The sequence below is a fragment of the Pseudonaja textilis genome, chromosome 3 (genome assembly GCF_049901715.1).
Source record: "Pseudonaja textilis isolate UNSWEBS1 chromosome 3, rPseTex1.2, whole genome shotgun sequence".
NCBI lineage: Eukaryota > Metazoa > Chordata > Lepidosauria > Squamata > Elapidae > Pseudonaja > Pseudonaja textilis.
The window spans coordinates 53,390,186-53,413,637 of record NC_141992.1 but is presented as its reverse complement, the minus strand read 5'-3'; the positions used below and the strand labels follow the sequence as shown (position 1 = coordinate 53,413,637).

The following is a 23,452-nucleotide window of genomic DNA, read 5'->3' as shown; positions in this document are numbered from 1 at the left end:
AATGTGTTACACACAATATACCCAGATGAAGCAGGATGGGGCTTCAATCATCTGGTTCCACATACAACTTTGAAACCACTCTTCTTGGTGATTAGAATGCTCATATATACTTAATCACAAAATACAATGAAATTAATGTGTTTATGTTTAAGCTGAGTCCGATCTACATAAAATCGTTACAATAAAATAATGCCAGATTTACATTAGAGATTTAAATTTTTCTTTCAGCAATTCAAAAATACCTAACTAATAGCACTAATGAATGACAATCCAGTACAAAGACGCATTTTTTAATTAGATTAGATTTTGCAGATAAACCTAATCTTCCTCCTCCAATTTTCTCCACAACAGCAACCCTGTGAGGTGGATTGGGCTTAGAGTGACTGGCCCCCCAGTCACTCAACTGACTTTCATGCCTAAGATGGGATTAGAACTCAGTCTCCAGGTTTTTAGACCAGCATCTTAACCACTATAACAAACTGGTTTTCATTATCTATTTCATGCGTCAGAGCCTCTACTGAAAAGCAGCAAGAAAAAAATAGAGTATTACTTGCTATGAAAAAGTAGAAAAGAGTGATAGTTAAAAAAACAGGAATCACCTGGGGGTTGTGGTCCTGATTTCTTGTGCTTCTTAAGCAGGCTCAGAGTTGACTGGAGGTCATGGACTTGTATGCGAGTAATCTTCAGTTCTCTCCGTAAATCATTGATTTCCTTAATAAGACTTACATTTTCCTATGTAAGGGTCAAGAACAACACAGTTTAAACTGGCAGTTGTTGACTAGCATAGTGAACATGATCTTTACTTACTTACTTGCTTGCTAGACTTATAGGGCCATCTAACTCATGCAATGGTTCTAGGGTGGCTTACAACAATCCATAAAAATATAGCTAAAGTATATACAAAATATCAGGCCTTAAACTTGATATACAATGGACATAGATCCATGACCTTGTGTTCTTCACTTCTGCCAGCCTGAAGAAAATATCATTTTCTGCAACCAAATTTCAATATATTCTCTCTCCCTTCCCAGTTACATTTCATATTAATATATTTGGATATCATCCATGAGACTCAGATATATCTTCTGAGTTTGGAAATAATTAATGTCTGTTTTGAGTTTGTACACAGAACTCATTGAAATTTCCCTCAATTGAAAAAAACCCTGGACTTCACTTTTTAAATCTGAGTTTGTACCTGCATAATGCGCACATAATCTGCACGATGGATCTCACTTTCTTTTATCACTTTCTTTTTCAGTGTTGCTAGGTTGTGTTCAAGATGCTCTCGCTGCCGTGTATACTCCTGATGCAAGTCTGAATCAACTCCAACAATTTCCACCTGAAGAAACAAGAGCTCAAATAAGGTTGTGTTTGTGGGATACAAACGGGGATACGACTCTCAATTATTAGGGATGTAAAAGAGATCTGCTGTTCATAACTGAACAGCAAGTCTGCTAGACTCCATCTGCAATTTTGGGTTCTACGAGGAAATCATATGACAAGAAAATAGTGTATATCAAAGATGTAAGCATTAAAAAAAAGATCAGTCAAGACACCCATGTAAATACCCACTACTTTAGGAGAAATTGCATACAGCTTCTCTGTCAGCGGTATATAGAAGAGGAAAATATATCTGTATGCATGTGTTTTTTAAAAACAGATTTTTTAAAAATACTAACCTATTAAGAGGAGTAAATTGGACTAGATTTATATTGATGTAAAACCTTACTCACCCTATCTGCCTTCTGTACATACTTCTCATAAATATCTCTAATGGACTCCTTTAGTTTCTTAGGCTCCTGGATGAGGCCTACACAGTTGTGAATATCTGTTTTAAATCTCTTGACGAGTGCTTCCATATCTCGTTCCTGCAATCGAAGAAATATTTAAGGCAATATGCAGAATGTTGCTCCCTTTGATACATTTCCTTGCTGTGACCCAAATAAAGGCATACATGTTTTTGTAAAATTCATACCAACCAAATGGCACCTGTCAAAAGGAACATGGTAGATAACCAAGTAAATATTTCAGCATATCATTTTGAATTGATTAATCCTTGGACCAGTTGAAATAGGCTTCCATCATTTAAAATTCATCCTAGATGACTTAATAATTAATAATGGTGAATAAATATGCAGGCTGTGTTTACGGAAAGTATAATATGGCCATAATGTGAAAGAATTTGGGAATTGTCTCCTGGGAAAATAAGATGCAAACATTTCATATTAACTGTAGTTTTCAGGAAGCAATTCTTGACTCTCTATCATTTCTAGTCCTTGGTGTGAATCAATGAACACTTTCTTCACTCTTAATATACTCACTCACTTTCTGCATCTCTTTGTGCATCTCACGATCTGTGGCTCTCAGCTTTAGCCGCAGTTCAGCTACGTTTAGTTCCAATTGTGTGTTCTGTTTATGGAAATGTTCCAGCTCTCCCTCCATCTGAAGAGATGACATGAGAAACAATAAAATATTACATAAAGTCTGTAACCTGATATGGGGTGCTTTCAAACAGAGATCCTTTAATACTACTAATCAAAAGCTATTGGGCAATAGTATTGTATATCTATATTAATATACAGCATGCATAGATACAGACAGTCATACATAGAGCCCACAATTTATAAATTACATTAAATGATTGAATCGGTTGCCATTTTCTTCAAAACATTTCTTTATTTCTTTATTGACTTTGAACATTCCTAAATAAATACTAAATACAGTAACATTTTCTCTGGAAAAAAATACATAGTGACTGGATAAGACAGTAACACTGATTTGAACAAAAAAACATGAGAAAAGTACCAAGATGGAATTGGAGCCATTACATAAGCTATAGGAGTCCTGCCTCAGTACCTCAAATCTGATTTAACCAGCTATTCTTTGAGTTAATTAGAGGTATGTGTGTGTAAAAGTAAAAATCTGTTAATTCAGAAACTGAACAACAAAACTGCATTTGTTTTTACACATCTTGAATCCCTGGGTCGATAAGAACAAGTAGTGCTGGAGGAAGTAAAAGGATGCTTTTGATCTTCCGTTTGGCTTTTTCCTTCCTTCTTCATAACATTTTAGATAGAAATGGGAGAAACCCAAAAAATGAACAATGCTTGGGGTTGGGGGGGGGGGGAAGCATGGTAATGCTTGCCTAAAAGATCAGCAAGCACTATTTATTTCTCACCTCCTGGATCTGTTCCTTCATGGCTTTGATATCATTCTCACGTGGCTCTATTTGTTTCTTCAGCTCCTTAATTTTGTAATCTAATACAAATTTGAATTTTTCCAGTTCCTGATTTTTCTTTTTTAGATCATAAATTCGCTTTTCCTAAAGAAGACAAGGTGGGGGGTGCGGGGGGGGGGGAAGTAGTTAAGAAGCAGTAGGGACATTTCAGATTTTCATCAGAGAAAAGCAATCCCTTGTGATTTGAAAAGGACATTGTAGGAGAAAGGTGCTAGCAATCAGAAATATTAGAGAAACTATAAAGAATTCAAAGCAATGCCCCTTAGAATGGGATGAGTTGATCCTGAACAAAACTTTTCTTCAATTTGAAGACTAATTCTGTATGAGGACTACTGAGGATTTTAGGTGGGCATCAACATGGTAAAAAGATATTGGGATGTGTAGCTCAGATAAAATTACCCAGTCAACTTACTTTATCTTGGATGGTCTCATCTCTTTCTTGAATCTCTCTCTTCAGCCCCATAATATCCTTCTCTAAAGCCTTAATAATCCCTTGAAGCTTTTGCTGCTCCAACTTCATTGCCTCAATATCGCTGCATCGCTCCTCAATCTCTTTTTGGAGACTGTTAAACTGTTGAAAAAGTGTGTTATCTTTCAAGCTGAAAACAATGAGTCAGTGTTTCCGGCAGTACTGTAACAGCAACAAAATAATCACTTGCAACAATCAATTAAAATTATAGCAAACTGGACATCTTCATACCCTTTTAGAAAGCTATTGCACTAAAAATCATACTGTACTCAAAAACATTCTCAATGTACTTTCGGTAATTATATATAAAAACAACCTAAAATTTAAACATTTCTTATGGAAATAATTACTTTAAAATGTAAATTGACATATTTTTTGAAAAGCCTATGGAAAAAAAACCAATGCAAATAAGAAATTCAGGTTCTTTTTCCTGATATAAACTCAGATTTAACATAGATTTTTCTGGTATACTACCCATACACTGATTTATCTGTAAATGTTTTTCTAGAAATGGATAGAATGTAAAGGTCTATTTTCTGCTGTAGATTTTTCCTGACAGCAATCTCCCAAGGGATTTAGCCTCTGGAGAACAGCAGGATTTTAAGTTTATCTTAATAGTTGGTAAAAATCTAATATGTAATAGAAGACTTGGGGAGAAAAGCAATTTGTAATATGTCATCAAAATACTAACAATACCCATGTCTAATTTTCATTTTACTTCCTCAGTGAATGCATCAACCTGACTGAATGAGAGCTACAAAACTTAGATTGAAGATAAAACATGGGTAGTAATCAGTCTAATAACTATTACTGTGATTTTTGCTGACTCTTCTTTCAATAAGTTTTTATTATAAATATTTTAACAGGTGCTTGGATCTTAAAAGTTATGGTGTTTTAAATATTTTTATTTATTTAGTCTTAAATAATTTATTCACGTGGTATGCTAATATCTTGATTGCCAAATTAGCAGAGAAAACAGTGTGCCTGCTATTGATTTTAAATACATACATACACAATGCTCAAAAAAGCACACAAAAAAACCAGAAAATACTAGGCAGACCTTCTTTCTCATGATTCCTGTTTCCCCCTTTAATCGCAGATTGGATTCCCTTTCTTCTCGAAGCCGTCTCTCATATTTAATTTTTATATCCTGAATTTCTCTATCCTCATCTTCTTCAATCTGCTTCTTAGTTTCCTCAAATTCTCTAAGTTGCTGTCTAGCATCATCTTGAGCCTGTTAGATGAATAAAAAAAGTAAAACCTAGGCAAAACAGCTTGGGGAAACAAATGAAGTCTTAAGAGTTGCCTGGAAAAGGCAAGATCCTGAAAAATATAGGCTACAGTATTCTGGGGGTGCCAAAGCAGCAGCATGATGTTATGGGACTGAAGGCCTTATTTGCTAGTGCCTTCTGATATAGAGCTCAATTACAATCTCTAACCTTGGCAGTCATCAGATATGGAAATCTTGAATAACATGCGAGTTCAGTATTAATTTTAGTAAGACTAAAACTGAACACACCTTTAATGTGGTTCAGCCAATGCTTGTTACGACATCTTTTTCTAGATATATGATTGGAAACACAACTGAAAATATTTAAATTAGCATTTTAAGTTGTGGAATTTTCTGGTTAGCATCCCTTCTCAGGGGCTGGAATGCTTACAAGTCATTGGTTTTAAAAAAGGAATATTTATAAAGGCAAAGTGGTATAAGTCAGAACCTAATTGGAGGGTATCTTTTTGGAAGAACTGTTACAAATATATATTTTTAAGAGTTTTATTAATACTCCAATCAACCAAAATCACACAGTTGACAATAAAAGCATACACTAAATAGTACATAAATAAAAAAATGAAGTGATTAGGTAATGACTTTAAGTATTTCTATGTGTTGTATGCACACTGCCTTTTTCTTATTCTCAAAATAATTCAAGAATGAGATCATACAAAATCGTACCAAAATTAGCTAGGAATACAGCACATTGAAAGATATGTTGTACTTGCTTCAATTCCGCTTTTAAACTACTACTACTACTACTACTACTACTAATAATAATAATAATAATAATAATAATAATAATAATAATAATAATAATGGCTATACCTCTTCCAGTAAAGTTCCTTTCTCAAGCAGCTTTGCCTCATAATATTCTGTCAGTTCCTCAAGTGCTTGGCTTTTGTTCTCTTCCATTTCATGAAGTTGTTTCTCATATTCTTCCTGCATTCTTTGGGATTTCATTTGCAGTTCCTGGTACTTTTCATATTCCAGCAGCAGCTTTTGGTTATTTCCAGATTCTAAACACCAGAGTAATTTTTAAAAATGGAGTTTAAAAATAGCACTATAAAGTTGCCTACAAATTAGTAATGAAGGGGCATTTTTAGTATTGTAATCCATATCTTTTAGAATCTGCCTTTGTAAAATTCATATTCCTACATTTTGCACTATTTCTAAATCACTATTAGCTTTGAACTCTATTTCTGGCAACTTTATGTCTACATAAAACTCTCCTATTCAGTTGTTTTGTTTCTTTCAAGATAAGATCATAAATAAAAGTGGAAATTTCTTTAAATCCACTCCCTGTGCAGAAAATGAAGACAGGAATGATATATTAGAGGATTCCTAGCTAGAGGTTTAGGAGCTTCAAGATAAATTGTTATTACAGAAACTGCACAAATTTTAACCATTAGGGCATGGAAAAAGAAAAAATAAATGTGAATGATTTTCAGGAACAGATGCTTTGAAAATATTCTTGAAAAAGCTTATTATGCATGAGCAGTGATCCCCTTCATTATCAGGGAAACCAAGAAAGTTATAAAAATAAATGAAAAATAAAATCAACTCCAATTACTTGTTTGGCATGATAAAGTTTAAACCCGAAAGATGCGCATGTGTTACCTATACATAAAACTGTTATATTTTGTTATAAAGACTGAAACTTTCATTCAGTTATATCAGATTCTCCTAACCTAAATCTTGCACCTCTCTTGACTGTTTCTCTATTAGTTCTGATAGCTGATCCTGGTGTTGTATTTCCTGTTTTTCTTTTTCTGTTTGCAGAACCTGAAATATAGACAGATAACATTTTCATCTGAAATTTATCGACAACTTTTAATTTGTTTAACTGACTGCATGATTGGAAACAGAGTAATGCAATAATATACATAGAGATGCAATTGATGTTTGAGCCACACCTGGTTTTTAGTTTTCAACGATTCCATTTCCTGGATGAATTTCTCAGTTAATTCCTTTATTTTTTCACTATAATTCATATCCTTGAGACGAAGCTGGTATTCATTTTCCATCTTTAGTTCCTCTACCCGTGTTTTTAGTTCTAGCATAACCTGAGACTGCAGGATAAGAAATTGTAAAATTGTTAGTAAAAGAAATCAATGTGTAAATATTTAAATTTATACATGGACATTAAAGTAATGATTGTGCATGTTATCTATCATAAGTATAACTGGTTTCCTATATTAATGGTGTGATCCTACCAGTATATTGTTATTATGAATGGTAAAGGAACTAGCAGTTCAGAAATATGTCACAAACTAGCATGGTACAGTAGCCATGAAGGCTTTGGAAAAGGTATTCAGATGCCAGGATGTGTTTAACAAAGGTTAAAATGTAGGCAGTGATTTTTCCTGTAACACTCGATGGAAATCAGATTTTGAAAAGCAGACTAGAAACAGGATTCACACTTTTGAATTCTGGTATTGGAGAGGACACTTGAAAATACCATGGAGTCAATCATCAAAGCAATCAACCCGGAATTCTCACTTGAGGCACAGATGATCAAGGTCAGATTATCCTAGTGTGGGCACATGTAAAAGAACTAACTTTTGGAGAAATCTATAATACTGTACTGGGAAAGGTGGAAAGAAAGAGAAGAAAAGAATGACAAACAACAATGTGGATGGACTCAATTATAGTGGTGTTGGCTGCACTGTTTGTAGATATGAAAGACCAGATTGGGGACAGAGCCTCCTGAAAAAAATCTATCTGGTTATTAAGAGTTGATACTGTTAGGAATTACCTCAACTCTGATTATGGGCCCAGGCCATACCTGGCTCAGATAACTGAGAGTTGGTGTGAGTGCACAGTACTATATACAGAGACAGCTGTTTATTGTTTAATTGTGGGTTACTATCCTATGTTAGGTATTAAAAATGATAATACAACTGATTGCTGGAGATTGAAAAAGAATCTTTATGACTTGAAGCAATCAGGATATGAGTGGAACCAGTTAAGGAATTAACTAAGATAGGTTTTGTAGCTGGCATGGCTGATCCATGTTTGTTTAAAAGAGAAAGTGATGGTGTAATTTCATTGTTGCTATTGTTTACTGATGACATAGCATTAATCACCAAAACCGAACAAAAAGCTACTAAAATAATATCACTGTTAGAGAGGAAATTTAGATTAAAACAGTTAGGAGAAATCAAACAATATCTTGGCTTAAAAATAGATAGAACTAGGGGAGGATACAAAATCTCACAGGCAGATAAAATTAACCAATTACTAAAACATTTTAAAATGGAACTTTGTAAACCGGCTAAAACACCGATGAGCCAGGAGTTTAACCATAGTGATGTTCAAAGTCCTGTTTATGATAAGAACATTTATCAGTCCTTGATTGGTAGTTTATCTTATCTCAGTAATTGGTCAAGGCCAGATATAGCATACAGTGTTAACCAATTAGCAAGATTTAACGCTGAGCCGACTGAAAGGCACTGGCAAGCTGTTAAGCATGTTTTAAGATATCTGAAACAAACAATGCATTATGCATTGTATTTGGAGCCTAAGAATGAACTGAGTTTAACTGCATATGCTGATGCAAGTTTTGCTACAGACATAAATACATGTAAATCAAGATCATGTACTGTAGTATTATTGGGAAAGGTGTTGATTGGATGGAGGTCTATTCGACAAAAACATTTAAGTTTGTCAACAATGGAGGCTGAATTCTCATGTTTGTCTTTATTATGTACAAATTTAGTTTATTATAAGCAACTATTAATTGACATGGGAATTGATGTAACAGATTCTATTGTTGTTTATGAAGACAACCAATCAGCAATACAGACGGCTTCAAATATTGCTGTTAAGACAAGATCAAAACACACAGATTTAAGATATTTAAATGTGAGACAATGTGTGCAAAGTAAGATGGTTAAGCTGGAATACTGTATGTCAGAAAATAACATCGCAGTTCATTTTACAAAAGCTCAAGGCTCTGTAAAGCATAAGGCTTGCTGTGAGGATTATGGACTTAGAATGTAAGGTCGTATATATTGTCCTACCCAAAGGGGAGAATGTTAGGAATATAAGTCACCTAATAGTTGGGTTGGAAAATATATAAACCAGGATAGACATTTTAATACTGTCTCTTTAAAAGAATGCTAAAACTGTAATTGAGTGTGGTTCCTTAAATGACCATAAGTTGGACCCAGAAACCTAGGTTGTTTTGTCCTGTTCTGTTCCGTTGTCTTTTTCTAGAGAGTGTTGCCGTTCCTACTGACTGTTATTCTTGGATTTGATATAAGTTTGTTACTGAACTGTTTTTGATACTGGACTTTGATATTTGGATTATCCCTGGACTGAAAACTGACTGCTTTAACTGTGAATGACTTGGACTGCTTGTTTGGACTTTGTTTAAATATTTACTGGAAGTAAAAACCTACATTTTACTATACAGTGTGGCTGTGTGCTGTTTGTATGTTATTCTTCACCACCCTCACCACGTCTCCCTGTGTGCACTCATTCTCCTAACGGGGAATTACTTCAACAGATACCAACTTGATAGCTTATCATTATCACAATGCTATCCTGTTGCTATGGAGCATTGCAACTTGCTGTTAATATATGGATTAATAGTACAATCTTTAGAGATTCCACTGACATTTGTTATACATGTTTCCAGGTTAATATGAGTGTGATCTGTCTAGTTACATATATACATGTTGTGGCTCCGATTCCCGAGCCTGTGCTGTCAGAGGAAGAGGACTTGGAAGATGAGGAGGAGGAACTGGGAATGCCTTCCTCCCCAGGACCTTACTCTCTGGCAATGCCTTCCTCCCTGATAATGCCCCAGGTTTCATCAGACAACCAAGAGGAACAGCCTGAGATTAATCAGGAGGAAGGCATATCGGAGCAGCCCCTGACAGGGAGTCAAGAGGAAGAATGTTGGCTTGATCCTAAGCAGCATCATAGGGAGAAATGTGAGCAGCAACGTAAGAGGCGTGGGAGGGTCAGAGAGTGAGCTGAGTCATTGAGCCACACCCCACGGGGGATAAAAGTGGGTGTGTTGTCGGCTGGAACTTTGTACGGGACAAAGTTTAATCTTACTTCAGGTTTTCTTTGTGAATGATTTTTGTGGTCTGCCTTGTAATTTTCTGTGAGTAGCTTTTTACTTGTTATCAGTTCGGACTTGGCAGGCAGAGCGTGTTGGAATGCCAAGGACATTATCAGTTCCAAAGAATTAACTCTGTGAAGTCTGAGCCAGCTTGCCTGCCTGTGTTTGTGTGAGTTTGTACTCTTTCATCTTTTGGGAAAGAAGAAAGGTGAGACAGAACATATACATACAGTTTTTATGGGTTCCTGAAAAACTATGAATCAAGATATCATATGTTTTTTGGAATTGCACATATATAGGCAAAAATAAACCTGTGTTTTCTCTAACACCTACAACATTTCCTAAAAACATGGAGCAGTATGGCTTTGGAGCTAAGTTTTAGGTCATCAACATCTAAATCTTACAATATAGACTCCATTTTAACTTCTGCTATATCTCTGCTATGATTCAGAATGCTGCTTATTGACTAACATTTGTTGATTCTCAGATTTATGATAATCTAAACTTTTTCATTTGGAAATACATATAGTAATGATTCTCAAATCAATACCTTGCAGTTATACTGACCTTCTCTTCCATGTCTGTTCTAGTAATCAAAACTTCATCAGAATATGGTACCTCTCTCTCCCTTTTCAATCCCCGTCCTTCTTTGTCATATACTTTCCAGATAATTATACATCCATCTTCTGCAGATGTTAACAAAAACTGATCATCAGATGTTATGGATATCTGTAGAAATTTTAAAAAAGAAGCTTCCTTAACTCTGAGACAGCACTCTTAAGGTTGAGTAAAAGGAAAGGCAGACAATAGTAATAGTAAAGATGTCCCTGTTGGATTCATAAGGGCTGCTATGAAAAATGATATGAAGGGAGGTTTTCTACCTAATTCTTTTCTTACCTCGGAATGGCTTTTCCATTGCAAGTAAGTACATAAAACAGCAATCATCACTGAATATTTTATTGCACTTCTAGAATATTGTGCATCTTTTATATAATGAGATTCTGGATGTAAAGAAAGCTTAAGCAACTTATTGTCAGCTAGGTCTCTTTTTAAAAATTGAAGAAATAAATGCTGCTGACTCAGTCTGGAAGTCTGCAGTGCCATGTGTACATTCTAGTTTAAGAGGTACATTCTACCAGATTCAATAAGGCCTTAATAAGTTTGTAGTATTTATGTTTAATCTTGACTTTCATAGAAATAAAATAATAACACCACATTGTTATTGTTGTGATCACTGACTTCTGGATTCACACAGAGCGTTCTAATCCTATTATCATTTCCAAATCCCCAAGAAAAAGACAATTAGTTTAGATGCATAATGTGGACATGAATTGCACTATAAATGCATAGGCACTAGTATGATAATGAAGAAAAGAAAAATCCCAGAAAAGCTCAGGCAGTCAAGGTAATACAGAGACTTTACCTTGCTGACTGGACCAGCATGAGCTTGATACTCATTGAATTCCTTGTGCAAAGGTAATGGGTATTTCATGGACCGGATGGTCCCAGCAGATGTTCCAGTAAATACCATCCGCCCATTATGAGCTATCACAATGCAAGTGTAGGTAACGTCAAAAGAGGGCACTTCTCTCAGTATCTGAAACATACATAGAATTACAACTTTTGGTAATTGTAATTGGTAGATGTTTCTATGTGTAGTAATGCAAAAAGTAAAGATCTTATTTGGAACAAGATTCACTTTATACCAACCATACCCACCACAGTGAAAGCCTCATATCTGCTTTCCTTCCCACCCACCCCACCCTGATCTGTTGTGATCTTTAGGGGGAAGAATCTAGGATACCAAAAATAATTTAATAACTGGATTATCATAGAGAAAATTATGAAAACTAGCATTGCTAGATAGTCTCAACTACAGAAAGTGATGTATACAAGATTATTTCAGGGCATGACCCTAATTTCAATGAGATATAATTTCACTATTCCCTATTATGTATGCATGTATTGTATGTATGCAATGGCTCACCGAAGAATCACAAATCTCCTTGATAGAATGATCAGAACCAACAGCGAAAATGACTTTTGTATCAGGTGATATTGCTACTCCACTATAACTGCAAGACTTGAGTACGCACTCTGATTCTCTTTTGCCATTCTGGAGGTTCCATTCATATACTGCTCCATCTGTGCCACAGGATACCAGTTTATAATCATCCATGCTCCACACAACTGACCGTACCTAAAGACGGCATGGGGAAAGGGCAAGGTAAGATGATGAGAGTGCACAATATTCAGGCAATTAGTCTTAAGCTGTCTTCTGCTTTATATTATTCCCATTTATTTATGCCACTGTTCATTCTATTTTAAGGCTGGAACCGTAGTGTGGGTTTTTAACCCCTGTGCTCACTGTTTACTTATGAGAAAGTCTGATGGGAACACAGCAGGTCAGGATAAAGGTGGTCTGCCTTTATGTGAAAAGCCAAGGGCTGCACTACAAAAAGCACTATAGGAAACCAGACAAAAACCTTGATTAATTGGATTTCCGTGTAAATATATTTACAATTAAGCAAGTAATATTACTTTTCAGTCATGCATTCAATCGTTTCCCCTTTTGTCACACTGAACGTTACAATATGCCATCGCATTTTGGAGGGCTCAGAGAATACACTGAAAAACTGTCTATTATTGGTCTCACCCCTTTCCTAAGAGGTCTGTAGGGGGCGTACATAAGCGCACCAACGTGCCCACCGTCCCTGTCCTATTGTTTCTTTTATTTTATTTTTATTTTTCTTACATGTATCCATGTATTCATAACTATGTTTTTACTTATACCTATTACCTTGTAAGCAATTGACAAACCAAATAAATAAATAATTTTTTTTGAAGGCCATGTTGTGCCTTGTATAGGACACTTCTGTGGAATTCAGAGTTAGGAAGCTCTAAGGCTTCGCAATTATTCTACAAATTATTATTTATGATGACAAAGTACTGTTTCTCAGTGAAATCTACATGATCCATGTTTAATTTGACAATTACATGCATTTCTAATTATGTTCTTTGGTTTGGCCTGATGTCTTTCGCAATATTCATGTCTAAATTTATCCTGTATGCAGTGATTTCCTCCTCCTGCAGGGTTCTAAAACAGGAGAGGAACTGAAGGATCAAGACCAGGAGGAACTTGGAAAGAAACCTACACATTCCAGTGGAAGCAGCCAGGCTAAATAGTTTAAAAGAAACACATTAACTGCTACTGATCAACTGGGAGAGTTTCTTTCCCTCTTCCCTGATTAGAAAGAGAAAATATTTATGGAAGTTCATATTCTTCACTTCCCACTTGGAGATAGATTCCCTCTTTTTGTGTGCATTTAACTTGCATTTTACCTAACTTATAGCTCTAATCACTGACCTTACCATTGTGTCCTTTCAGATTTATGATATTGTCAAAACTTATGGCAGAGTAAATGTGAATCACATTTCCATTAACTGCTGCGAACAGATGACCACCTGTACTGAAGGTGCACTGAAGAAAGAAGCAGAAGACTATGAGAATCAGTAATACATACATAATTTGGAAACTATGCAGAAAGTAGCATCTAGTAATCCTGTACCCCTTTGATTGACAGACAGAGCTATTCTTTCAGTGTCCCCAAACAAGCAATTTTGTTCAAAAAGCTAAATTGTGTCTAGGAACATCTAAAAAAATTATTCAGAGTTCTTATAAAACCTGTCAAAGAAATGATCTATACACTAACTTTTTGACACATTAAATATTCAATATAGTTTAGCATCCCACAAGGGCTTTCAAAATAACTTTCGAGTTCAGGACCCTATTTAAATTGGTAGGTTACCCACAGCTGCAAGGCTTGGCTCCAGGCTTAATATATATTATCATTAATTAGCTATACCATGACAAACCCTAATCAAAAGCCTTCATTCTTGTCAGAAGATATTAACTGGTTTACATTTCACATTGATCCATAAATTGTTTGTGTTGGGTTAACATATTGCATGAACCTACATATTAGGGCTTGCAAACCACTGTTATATCACTGCACGATGGGTGAATCCAATTCCTTTGGTCTACTTACCAAACAACGTATTTTAAAAAGCATGCTTAAACATAGTGTGTGCAATCAACCAATACTTTGTGTGCTCTAAGTTATCTGAATTATCATTCCAGGACTAACTTATTCTTTTGTCACCAAAGTATTTTCCACATGTCTTTCTATAATCATTCAAGTATGATAAGAGGCAGTGTGGTCTAGTGGCACTAGGCTAGAAAGCGGGAGACCATGGATTTAAGTCCAACCTTAGTCATGAAAGCCGGCTGAATGACTTTGAGCCAGTCACTTTCTCTCAGACCAATTCATCCTACTGGCTTGTTGTTGTGGGGAAAATAGGAGGAGGAACAAATGTTGGATATGTTTGCCACTTTGTGTTATTTGTGAAAAATAATAAAGGGATATGAAGAAACAAGCAAACAAATAAAACTATTCTTAATATTGCCTGCCCAAGTTGTCCCCTGCTCCAGACTGATTAATTAGAAAACAGACTTATGTAGCAGACTAGAACTAAAATCATAATAACAACAGGAAATTGGACACCAGAGATATTTTAACTGTTTTCCTTGAATGTTTTATATTTTAGAAAGGTATATCCCTGAATGCAAACACATAGCTTACAAATACAAAGTACACAGTGCACAATGCTGTCTAACAAGTTGGTCTCATTTCAATCTGCTTATAAACTTTTCTCCATGATCCTGCTTTTGAATGATATTTTCCACACAAGTTTCTATATCAGTACTTTTATCTAAATCCTTACCTCTCGGCATCCTCGGACAGTGAAGTCTTTAAAAGTCCGGATGTCATCAATAAGTAAATTCATCAGTCGAAGTTTGTCAGCAAAACCAACCAAAACACACAGACCACCAGGGTGAAAAGCAAGTGCATATGCCTCTTCTTGGTACTCTTTATATAAGTCGAGTGTGCTGTAGCAGGATCAGCCATGGTAATTAATGTAGAACATAGATTAAAAGAAAAAAAACCTACAGCTGGTGCTATTCTTGGCCATACTTTATGATGAAATACTGGGAAACCAAAGAGAAGGGCCACAGGGTCAAAACTAAACTATCCAATTCAGTACATGCAAACAAGGTAGCAAAAAATTATATCACCATAAAAGAAGCAATTCAGTATATCTGAGGATTTCATCAGTTGGAAAACTAGTTGTTTAGAGAAAGATTAAAGGTCTATTCCTAAAACCAGCTCGGTTTTTCCCATTTATATTTGCTTTTACATTTATATTTTAATTAATTGGCACATTTAGAACTGCCACTACTATATCTGACAAAAGTGATAAATTAAACAGATTCCTTCCAATTGTTAAATTACCCTACATTAATAGGGTTATGGTAGGCATCGTTGCCTTATATCCTCCATTCTGCTATGGCTTCTAAAGATATATATTATAATATAAAGCAGGAAATGTATACTTAATTTCATATTTATTTGAGGAGTTTACTTGGTAAGAGAAGGGTTTTAAGAAGGCTACGTATTTAGATATGTAGCACCTTCTTACTGCAATCAATATAAAAGTTATGTAAGATTTATTTATGCTCATTTAGTAATGAAGTGGACATAATCAGTTTTAGCAGTCTAGCATTCTCTAACTTCCAAGAGAAGAATAAAGAAGGAACAGAGGATAGTGATGTGTCATAATGATTTTGTACAAACAAGGAATGTTACACCTTTGTGGTGTAACATAGGGCATGAGATTTTAAATGACCTCTTTGTTATCTTGTGCTGTGTTAGAAGACTTAAGAACATTTTAATAATAATAAGCAATATAACATAGGTATTATAAAACATTAAGTGGGGATGGTCAGCTCTGAACAAATTTTTTCCACGAGCAAAAAATTAGGAATTAAGCTAACCCAATGTTATATAATAGTTTTGAATAATTGTATAACATTCTATTTGCATTATCTGACATAATGATAAACAACATGAACATTTCACCATATTTATCTAAAAAATATTTGTTTGTTTTTTTCTAATTTGGACAGCTCAAAGTACTAGATGGATTTTTACCCGGATTTAAAACCATTATACAGATAATAATCCTTTCCTAAACTACCATCATAAAACTAAACATAGTGCCAGTGACCCATTTCTACTGCAACCACATCATTGTAATAGGATCTCGTTTTCAGAACTACAGAATCATAGGGCTGGCAAGAGACCTTGGAGGACTTCTAGTCCAACCCTCCTGCTCAAGCAAGAGAGCCTATAGAGGTAGCCCTTGATTTACAACAATTTACTTACTCAAGTTCAAAGTTACAACAGTGCTAAAAAAGGGACTGACCATTTTTCACATGGCCATTTTCCCATGGTCATGTGATCAAAATTCAGATGCTTGGCAACTGACTCATGACAGTTGTGGTATCTCAAGATATTGTGATCACCTTTTGCAACCTTCCTACAAGCAAAGTCAATAGGGAAGCCAGATTCACTTAACCATGTTACCAATTGGACAACTACAATGATTCGCTTAAGAGCTGTGGCAAGAAAGGTTGTAAAATTAACAAATGTCTCACTCAGCAGCATAACTTTTTGGTTCAATTGTGGTCATAAATTGAGGACTACATGTACTATTCCAGACCAATCTTTCTCATCTACTCGTTTCTCATCTTTTCCCTTCTTCTAATCTTTCCTACTATCTTCTCCTATTGGTATCTTATGATTTATCACTTATTGTTTGTATCTTATGATTAATGATTCTAACTATGATTTATGACCTATCACTTCATTATTTTATTGTACATTGAGAACTTACGCACTGGAGACAAATTCCTTATGGATCCAGTCACACTTGACCAATAAAGAATTCTATTCTATTCTTTAAAAACTGGCTGTCCAATCCTAGCAAGTACATGCAATTTTCATTTGTTCATATTCATATTATGAATAATATTGTTCATATTGTTCACATTTGTTCGTATGTTCATATTGCTCACTTAGTCAAAAGATACATGTAATAACCAAGAAATCATGCCTCCTTACTTTGTTTCATAATTCCAGATACGGACAGATTTGTCCAACGAACATGTAGCAACAAGTGGTTTGCGAATGCAGGTATCCAAGCCAGTAACAGCAGAAGAGTGTATTGGGAAATTCAGGTATTCAAAATGAGCCGTCTCTCCCTTATGAAACATGATATGTGTTATCGAACAAATACTTATATAATAGTCTAACACTAAATCTACCAACCATTCTCAATGGGATTAAATATACACCAGATCTATCAGAACAAAATTGTGCAATAACCTTAGCTTTTAATTAACATCAAAAAGGAGAAAACAAAGAGATAATAGCAATGTGCTTCAGCGGATAGCTAAGCCTTAGTTACTAAGTCCAGGATCAAATCTTGGTGGGGCACCTCTGGGAAATTCCAGGACTTGTTGTATGAGGGAAGTAAGTATCCTTAAAAAAAAGCAAAATAATGCCAAACCATTTCTACCCCTTTGCCAGGAAAACCACATGGGCATGTCTGTAAAGTCACCAGGTTGATTTGAAGGAGACTTGTACCTGAATCTAGACAAACTACTCTCAAATAACTTAGCGAGAAACAGCCACTTCTAAAATAGCTGCATGTTTTAAACAGATGAATTTACTCAAAATGAAAAGAAAAAGGTTTACAACAAATATCCAAGCACAGTATTAAAAGGAATCCTAATAGAAGTTCAAGGAGAAAGCATATTGCATAACAATCCTATCGAAAAGTCTGGTCATGGATACCTGCCAATCTGTTCTTATATTGGAGAGCTGTCGATCTTAAACTGGAATCTATTAAGAATGAATGACTCCAGTTCAAAATGTTTAAAGTTTTAAAGACAAGAACTAGCAATTTAATCTGAATTCAGAAATAAAATGCAGGTGTATGAACAAAACAATATGCCCCAATTTCTAGATTGTAAAGAGCTACTTATATTGTTATACTGCCAATTACCTGAATTTCTGATCTTCTTTAAAAAGTTTTTCAAAAGTTGCCTCTTGCCCTAACCTCATTCCATATTAAGGAGTGATTGGTGGATAGTTTTCTGCTGGTAATACTTAGTGGGATGGGAGAGAAATCTGTGGAGACTTCCTTAATGTGCCCAGGACACTGTAATTATATTTGTTAGTACAATACCTGTAACAGGATAGGGATCTTTAGTGGGGGCAGCAAATGTTCTGCTGACTGAAAGTGTGGTGAATAATATTTTAACTCAACCATGTGTCTGATGCACACTTATTAAGAGTGTTTTTTACATTGCAGAAATACATTTTTTAAAATGTTGCCTGTATAGTACCTTTTTTCATTGTTTGGAATGAATTTATTATTTATTTATATTTCCAAATCACCTCCCTCAGAGGGGGCCTCTGAGATAACTTACTTTAGTTAACTCAGCTGATGACATAGAGAGATAATACACCTGATTTTTATTTGTGCTGATGAGAAGTGTCTCTTCTGCAGGACTGAAGGCAATACACACAATCTCTTGTTTATCTGATTGGTGTGGATCACTGCTGCATGGATCTTGTGAAATCTATAATATAACACAACCATGTTAGACTTTGTTTCCTTAAATATATGCCAGCAATTCTGTAGAAAAATAGTAATTAAAAACACATCATAAATAGCAATAACACTTAGATTTATATACTATCCCACAGTGCCTTTCAGCATTCTCTAGGCAGTTTACTATGTCAGTCTCCAACAATCTGGGTCCTCATTTACTGACCTCAGAAGGATGGAAGCAATGTCAAGCTTGAATCCTGTCAGGATTGAACTCTAGACATTAGGCAGAGTTTGCTTGCAGTACTGTATTCTGACTACTGCACCACCATATTTAAAACTTGAATATTGATCCCTATGGGATGACCAATAATCACAGTGCACAATTCATTTGTGCTACAAACAAGCGGAACAGTTTTCTCCGATTGTGGTCCTATGCTAAACCATATATGTTGGACCCGAACTAGGTGAGAGGATTACATAACAAAGGGGCTTTTTCAAGAGGCAACTGGATTTTCTGGTTTTTCTTTGAAGACATTTCGCTTCTCATCCAAGAAGCTCAGAGTTGAAGAAGCTTCTTGGATGAGAAGCAAAACATCTTCAAAGAAAAACCAAAAAGTCCAGTTGCGTCTTGAAAAAGCACCTTTGGGACAACCATTACCTGAATAACTGAGAATCTTCATAGACAATTATATAACAACTTTGTCACGATCAACCCTATAGTAGTATATCTTTTGTTGGCTTGGCAGAATCCCTCTCACTCTTTTCTTTCCAAGCATCAGTCTTATTAGCTGTTACACTCTGGTCTGGGAAATAGTATTTCATAGTAACAAAATGAAGGATTGCACCCTTCATAAGTTTTACGTACCCGAATCTCTCGACTTTCTCGGTAACCATCCTTCTCATCTGACTTCTCAAACAGTAAAACAATACCCGGACCAGCAGAGCAAGCAAATCCCTTGGAATATGCAGCAATAGCAGAAACTCGGGGCAGAGAGGCTTGCTGCTGCCCTTCAGCTTCAGAAACTGCCTCAGTAGAGTACTCAGGGGAATTTGTAAAAGGAAATTCAATGAGGCTTGAAAAGTAAATGAGACAAAGAGCCGGAATTGTTAAGCATTTCAAATATGTGTTGTGCAGTGTGTAAAAAAGAACATATTGTGCTCCCCTTTACTTTAAGATAGTTGTCTTCCCAATATGTGATTTTAAAGTTGCTATGTTGTATACATTTCTAAGATTTTAAGTAATGGCTTATTTTCTGAATAAACATATTTTACAAACCCAAGATTGGAATTTAGTACATTTAAAATAGAACATTTCCTAGAAGCAAACGTTTAATGATATCTTTAAAATATTCAGAGATAATAACTTGATCATGGTCATTGTACAATAATAATCATAATATAGCTTTATCAGAAACTGGAAACTTAGTCCAATTGTTGAAGCATGCTTATGTTTTTATCTTTGATTAAACAATTTGCAGAAAACTCACCTTTCTGATTCTAGAACTGGTTCTTCATTCAACATTTCAGTGGTTGGTTCTTTCCGCTCAATACTTGTCTCCCACCGTAAATCACCAGAATCAAATAAATAGAGTTTGCCTGTATCAGTACCCACAATCACTTTCTCTTCAGACAGCCAGGCATGGGACAAGTAGTTTTGGGGCTCTCCCCGTAAGAAATTGGTCTGCTTTAAGGATCCTTCTGTATATTTGTATAGCTTGAAAATACCATTTCCTATGACACAGACTTGAGTATTATCCTGAGGATTGAAGCTCACCTGAAAAGAAACATACATGCAAGATCATTTGATAATTATTATTGTATGTGCAATTCAACTAATTGATTTAATTCATTAAAATCAAGGGCAACACAATTCTATTATATTTAGTGTGCACATATGCATATGTTAACCTTACTCTGCAGCCCAGACCAAGAAATCCACAGGAAGACTAAACTTATTTTAATTGGGATTGACTAAGTTAACAAAATCTTGCAGATGTAATTATTCAGTGCCCCTTCCTCCTTATTCTCCACTGAATTAGGAAAGTACTGGTATCTTAACTGAATCATTTCTGGATGTTAACTCATGGTTCTGGACCCAAAAATAGTTCAACCCACCTTTGCCTTGGTAATTGTTCCTTTTTAAAATAGTAATGTCATTAACATCAAATTAATTTATTTATAACAATGTCGCAAGACAAATACAGAATAGAGATAATTGAATTGCACACTGAAACTATCTGTACAGTAATAGATTTTTTTTAAATACTGTATCCAGAGGGCCAACTTAATTATTGACACTTAATTGTTCCCAACATATTACTTATCTTCAACTTACTTGATGAAGAGGATTATTCTGAACATCAACCCTAATAATTGCCATTGTTCTTTGTTTTTCCCACATCCAATAGGCAAGCTGTGATTCAGGAGGTCCTGCCTGTGCTACTAAATATTTGGAATCAGGAGAAAAAGCCAGGCTGATAAATTCCTGCACAGGAAAATCAAAAGTATTCAGAATCTTCCGCTTCTTGCATGGAACAGATGATAGTTCATAAATTGTGATAGCTGGTTTATCTTGAAGTGTCTCTGAAATGGCCAGATAGCGTCGATTGGGACTTATTGCTAGTGCAAGCATCCCTTGGCTTTTTTCTGAGCCTACATAGTACACACACAAAAATACAAAATTCCTGTAAGCTTAACATCATAATGTTAAATTTTGATTAGGAAAAAATGGCACCAAATTACAATATTATAGTTATCCACATAAATCACCTGATTTTCTGATAAAAACTTTAATATATCTCCAAGTAATAATGCAATTAAGTAATTTATGAGAAATCCATAAAATGCTTAAGTGCTAGTTCTGCATTATAATAGAGAGAGGAAACTGTCAACAGAATTCCTTTTTTTTTCTCCAAAATTTTTGTTTTTTTTATTATTTATATAACATGTAAAAATTCAATTTTAATGAAACAATGTTTTGTGTGGGTACAATTACTCTTAGGAAATCATAATCAAAATGTTTACAATAATATTCATCACAATGATATTAGTTCTATAATAAGGATAATATTGTTGACGGAGTTCTTGATTTACTTGGTCATCATTGGCATATTTAACTGTGATCATGAAAGTCACTGCCTCATTAGATTTAACTCTACTGCCTTGCAATTCACATGACTCAAGTGAATTGAATTGGTTAGTCTCAAACAATTTCTCCTGTCCTTCTTGACATATTTAAAAGAAAACTGAATTCATACAGGTTTTAAACCATCATATTATACACAGATCTAACAACTTTATTTACAGTATTGAACTATGCTAATTTAAACCTAAGTTTTAAGAATGTAAATATTTCCAATAAATAATTATTCATCTGTGACAGTAAACAGAAGATAAACAGAAGGAAAAGCATCCAATCCTGAGAACATTAAAGAAAAGCCAAAGCTTAGTAAATATTAAAAAGTAAATTGGAAGCTCATATTGCCTATATTTTTATTTAACCTGGAAAGTATATTGTAAAAGACAAAGAAACTATTGCATTTTGTTTGTCAGCACTGATGATAAAAGAGCAGAGTAGCAAAAACAAACTTTGTACCTCACATTTGGAAAGAATGCATAATGTAAAATAGCTGTCTTCCCCCCAAAATGTTATATCAATATGCTACTTATGAGAGCCAGTATGATTAATGTGTTGAATTATAAGGTTGGAGACCCAGATTGTAATCTATTCTCTTCCATAAAAACTCACTGGGTGACTTTAAGCCAATCAATTTCTCTCAGACCAACTAACATTGCACTTCTCACTATACATAATTTAAAATTTTTTAAAGGGTATGATCTTGTACGTATAGGTAGTCTTTGACTTACGACCACAACTGAGCCCAAAATTTATGTTGAGACATTTGTTAAGTGAGTTTTGTCCTATTTTATGACCTTTCCTGCCACAGTAATTAAGTGAATCACGCAATAAGTGAGTGGTAGGCCAGTTGCCATTTGTAAGTTATCAAAAGCATGCTTGGGATGGGGTCATAAATATGAACCAGTTGCCTGGTTCATCTGAATTCTGGGGACGCTGCAAAGGTCGTGACTGTGAAAAACGGTCATTAATCACATTGTTCAGTGCCACTGTAATTTTGAGCAGTCACTAAACGGACTGTTGTAAATTGAGGACTACCTGTATTTAAATCCTGCAAGTGAAGAGAGAACAACAAAGAATATATAAGAACTATCATCTATTTGTAAGAGTATTATAGTCAAAGGAAACAGTTTTGAGGGTGTAGACCAGAGAGGATCTCAACTTTCCCCTTCAGAGCTGAAGAAGCTTCTTGGATGAGAACTTTTCAAAGAAAAAACAGAAAGTCCAGTTGCCTCTTGAAAAAGCACCTTTGGGTTTCCACTTCTTGTATCGGAATCAGAAATGATAGGGGGGAGGAGGAGGTAGGCTAATTTACCTGGGATGAACTTCTGCCATTTCTGTTCTATGTGGTATTTCACACAGCTATTTCCCGCGGGGTAGACTATTATCTGCTCATCAAAAAAACAAATATTATTTGCTACTCGGGACTGGAACCCAAAGATGTGGAGAGCCTGAGCCACAATCACTGACATCGCGACTGAATTCAGACAGCCGGCTTAGAAAGAAGAGAGACAAACGGGAGAGGATTTATTAGGAAGAGCCGAGTGGCTCCCTTCACGGGCAGCTTCCCTGGGCTCTTCGGCTACTCTCGGCGGTCTCGCTCTTTCGGTTCGTTGCTCGCTCCGATCCGTTTTCAAAAATTGCTACCAACTGCTACCAAGAAGATGCTCCCGTAAGGCAAAGTACGACGGAAGAGAAGGGGTTTCCATGGCGACAGCGTCCCCAGGACAAGGTTG

General features: G+C 35.3%; 1 protein-coding gene and 1 long non-coding RNA gene across 2 annotated transcripts in view; one reads left to right on the top strand and one right to left on the bottom strand.

Annotated features, from left to right (window-relative positions):
* The window catches only part of LOC148126124 (uncharacterized), a 22,428-nt gene extending 7,943 nt beyond the window's left edge, over nucleotides 1-14,485 (top strand). Inside the window, exons 2-3 of the long non-coding RNA XR_015742845.1 lie at nucleotides 1,259-1,364; nucleotides 13,446-14,485. This is a non-coding gene — a long non-coding RNA (uncharacterized LOC148126124). The remainder of the gene's footprint in view (nucleotides 1-1,258; nucleotides 1,365-13,445) is intronic.
* CFAP57 (cilia and flagella associated protein 57) overlaps nucleotides 1-23,451 on the bottom strand; it is a 27,420-nt gene extending 3,969 nt beyond the window's left edge. The window contains exons 1-21 of the mRNA XM_026707205.2: nucleotides 23,032-23,451; nucleotides 20,916-21,232; nucleotides 20,068-20,354; nucleotides 19,446-19,653; nucleotides 18,456-18,608; nucleotides 17,083-17,222; nucleotides 14,843-15,008; nucleotides 13,425-13,538; nucleotides 12,045-12,257; nucleotides 11,481-11,654; nucleotides 10,625-10,786; nucleotides 6,897-7,052; nucleotides 6,672-6,765; nucleotides 5,809-5,999; nucleotides 4,768-4,941; nucleotides 3,651-3,809; nucleotides 3,179-3,322; nucleotides 2,326-2,442; nucleotides 1,734-1,868; nucleotides 1,196-1,339; nucleotides 600-732 (exon numbers count right to left, since the gene is read on the bottom strand). Of these exons, the coding sequence (XP_026562990.2) occupies nucleotides 600-732; nucleotides 1,196-1,339; nucleotides 1,734-1,868; nucleotides 2,326-2,442; nucleotides 3,179-3,322; nucleotides 3,651-3,809; nucleotides 4,768-4,941; nucleotides 5,809-5,999; nucleotides 6,672-6,765; nucleotides 6,897-7,052; nucleotides 10,625-10,786; nucleotides 11,481-11,654; nucleotides 12,045-12,257; nucleotides 13,425-13,538; nucleotides 14,843-15,008; nucleotides 17,083-17,222; nucleotides 18,456-18,608; nucleotides 19,446-19,653; nucleotides 20,068-20,354; nucleotides 20,916-21,232; nucleotides 23,032-23,188 (3,538 nt within the window). The 5' untranslated portion in view covers nucleotides 23,189-23,451. The remainder of the gene's footprint in view (nucleotides 1-599; nucleotides 733-1,195; nucleotides 1,340-1,733; nucleotides 1,869-2,325; nucleotides 2,443-3,178; nucleotides 3,323-3,650; nucleotides 3,810-4,767; nucleotides 4,942-5,808; nucleotides 6,000-6,671; nucleotides 6,766-6,896; nucleotides 7,053-10,624; nucleotides 10,787-11,480; nucleotides 11,655-12,044; nucleotides 12,258-13,424; nucleotides 13,539-14,842; nucleotides 15,009-17,082; nucleotides 17,223-18,455; nucleotides 18,609-19,445; nucleotides 19,654-20,067; nucleotides 20,355-20,915; nucleotides 21,233-23,031) is intronic.
* Between the last annotated feature and the right edge of the window lies 1 nt (nucleotide 23,452).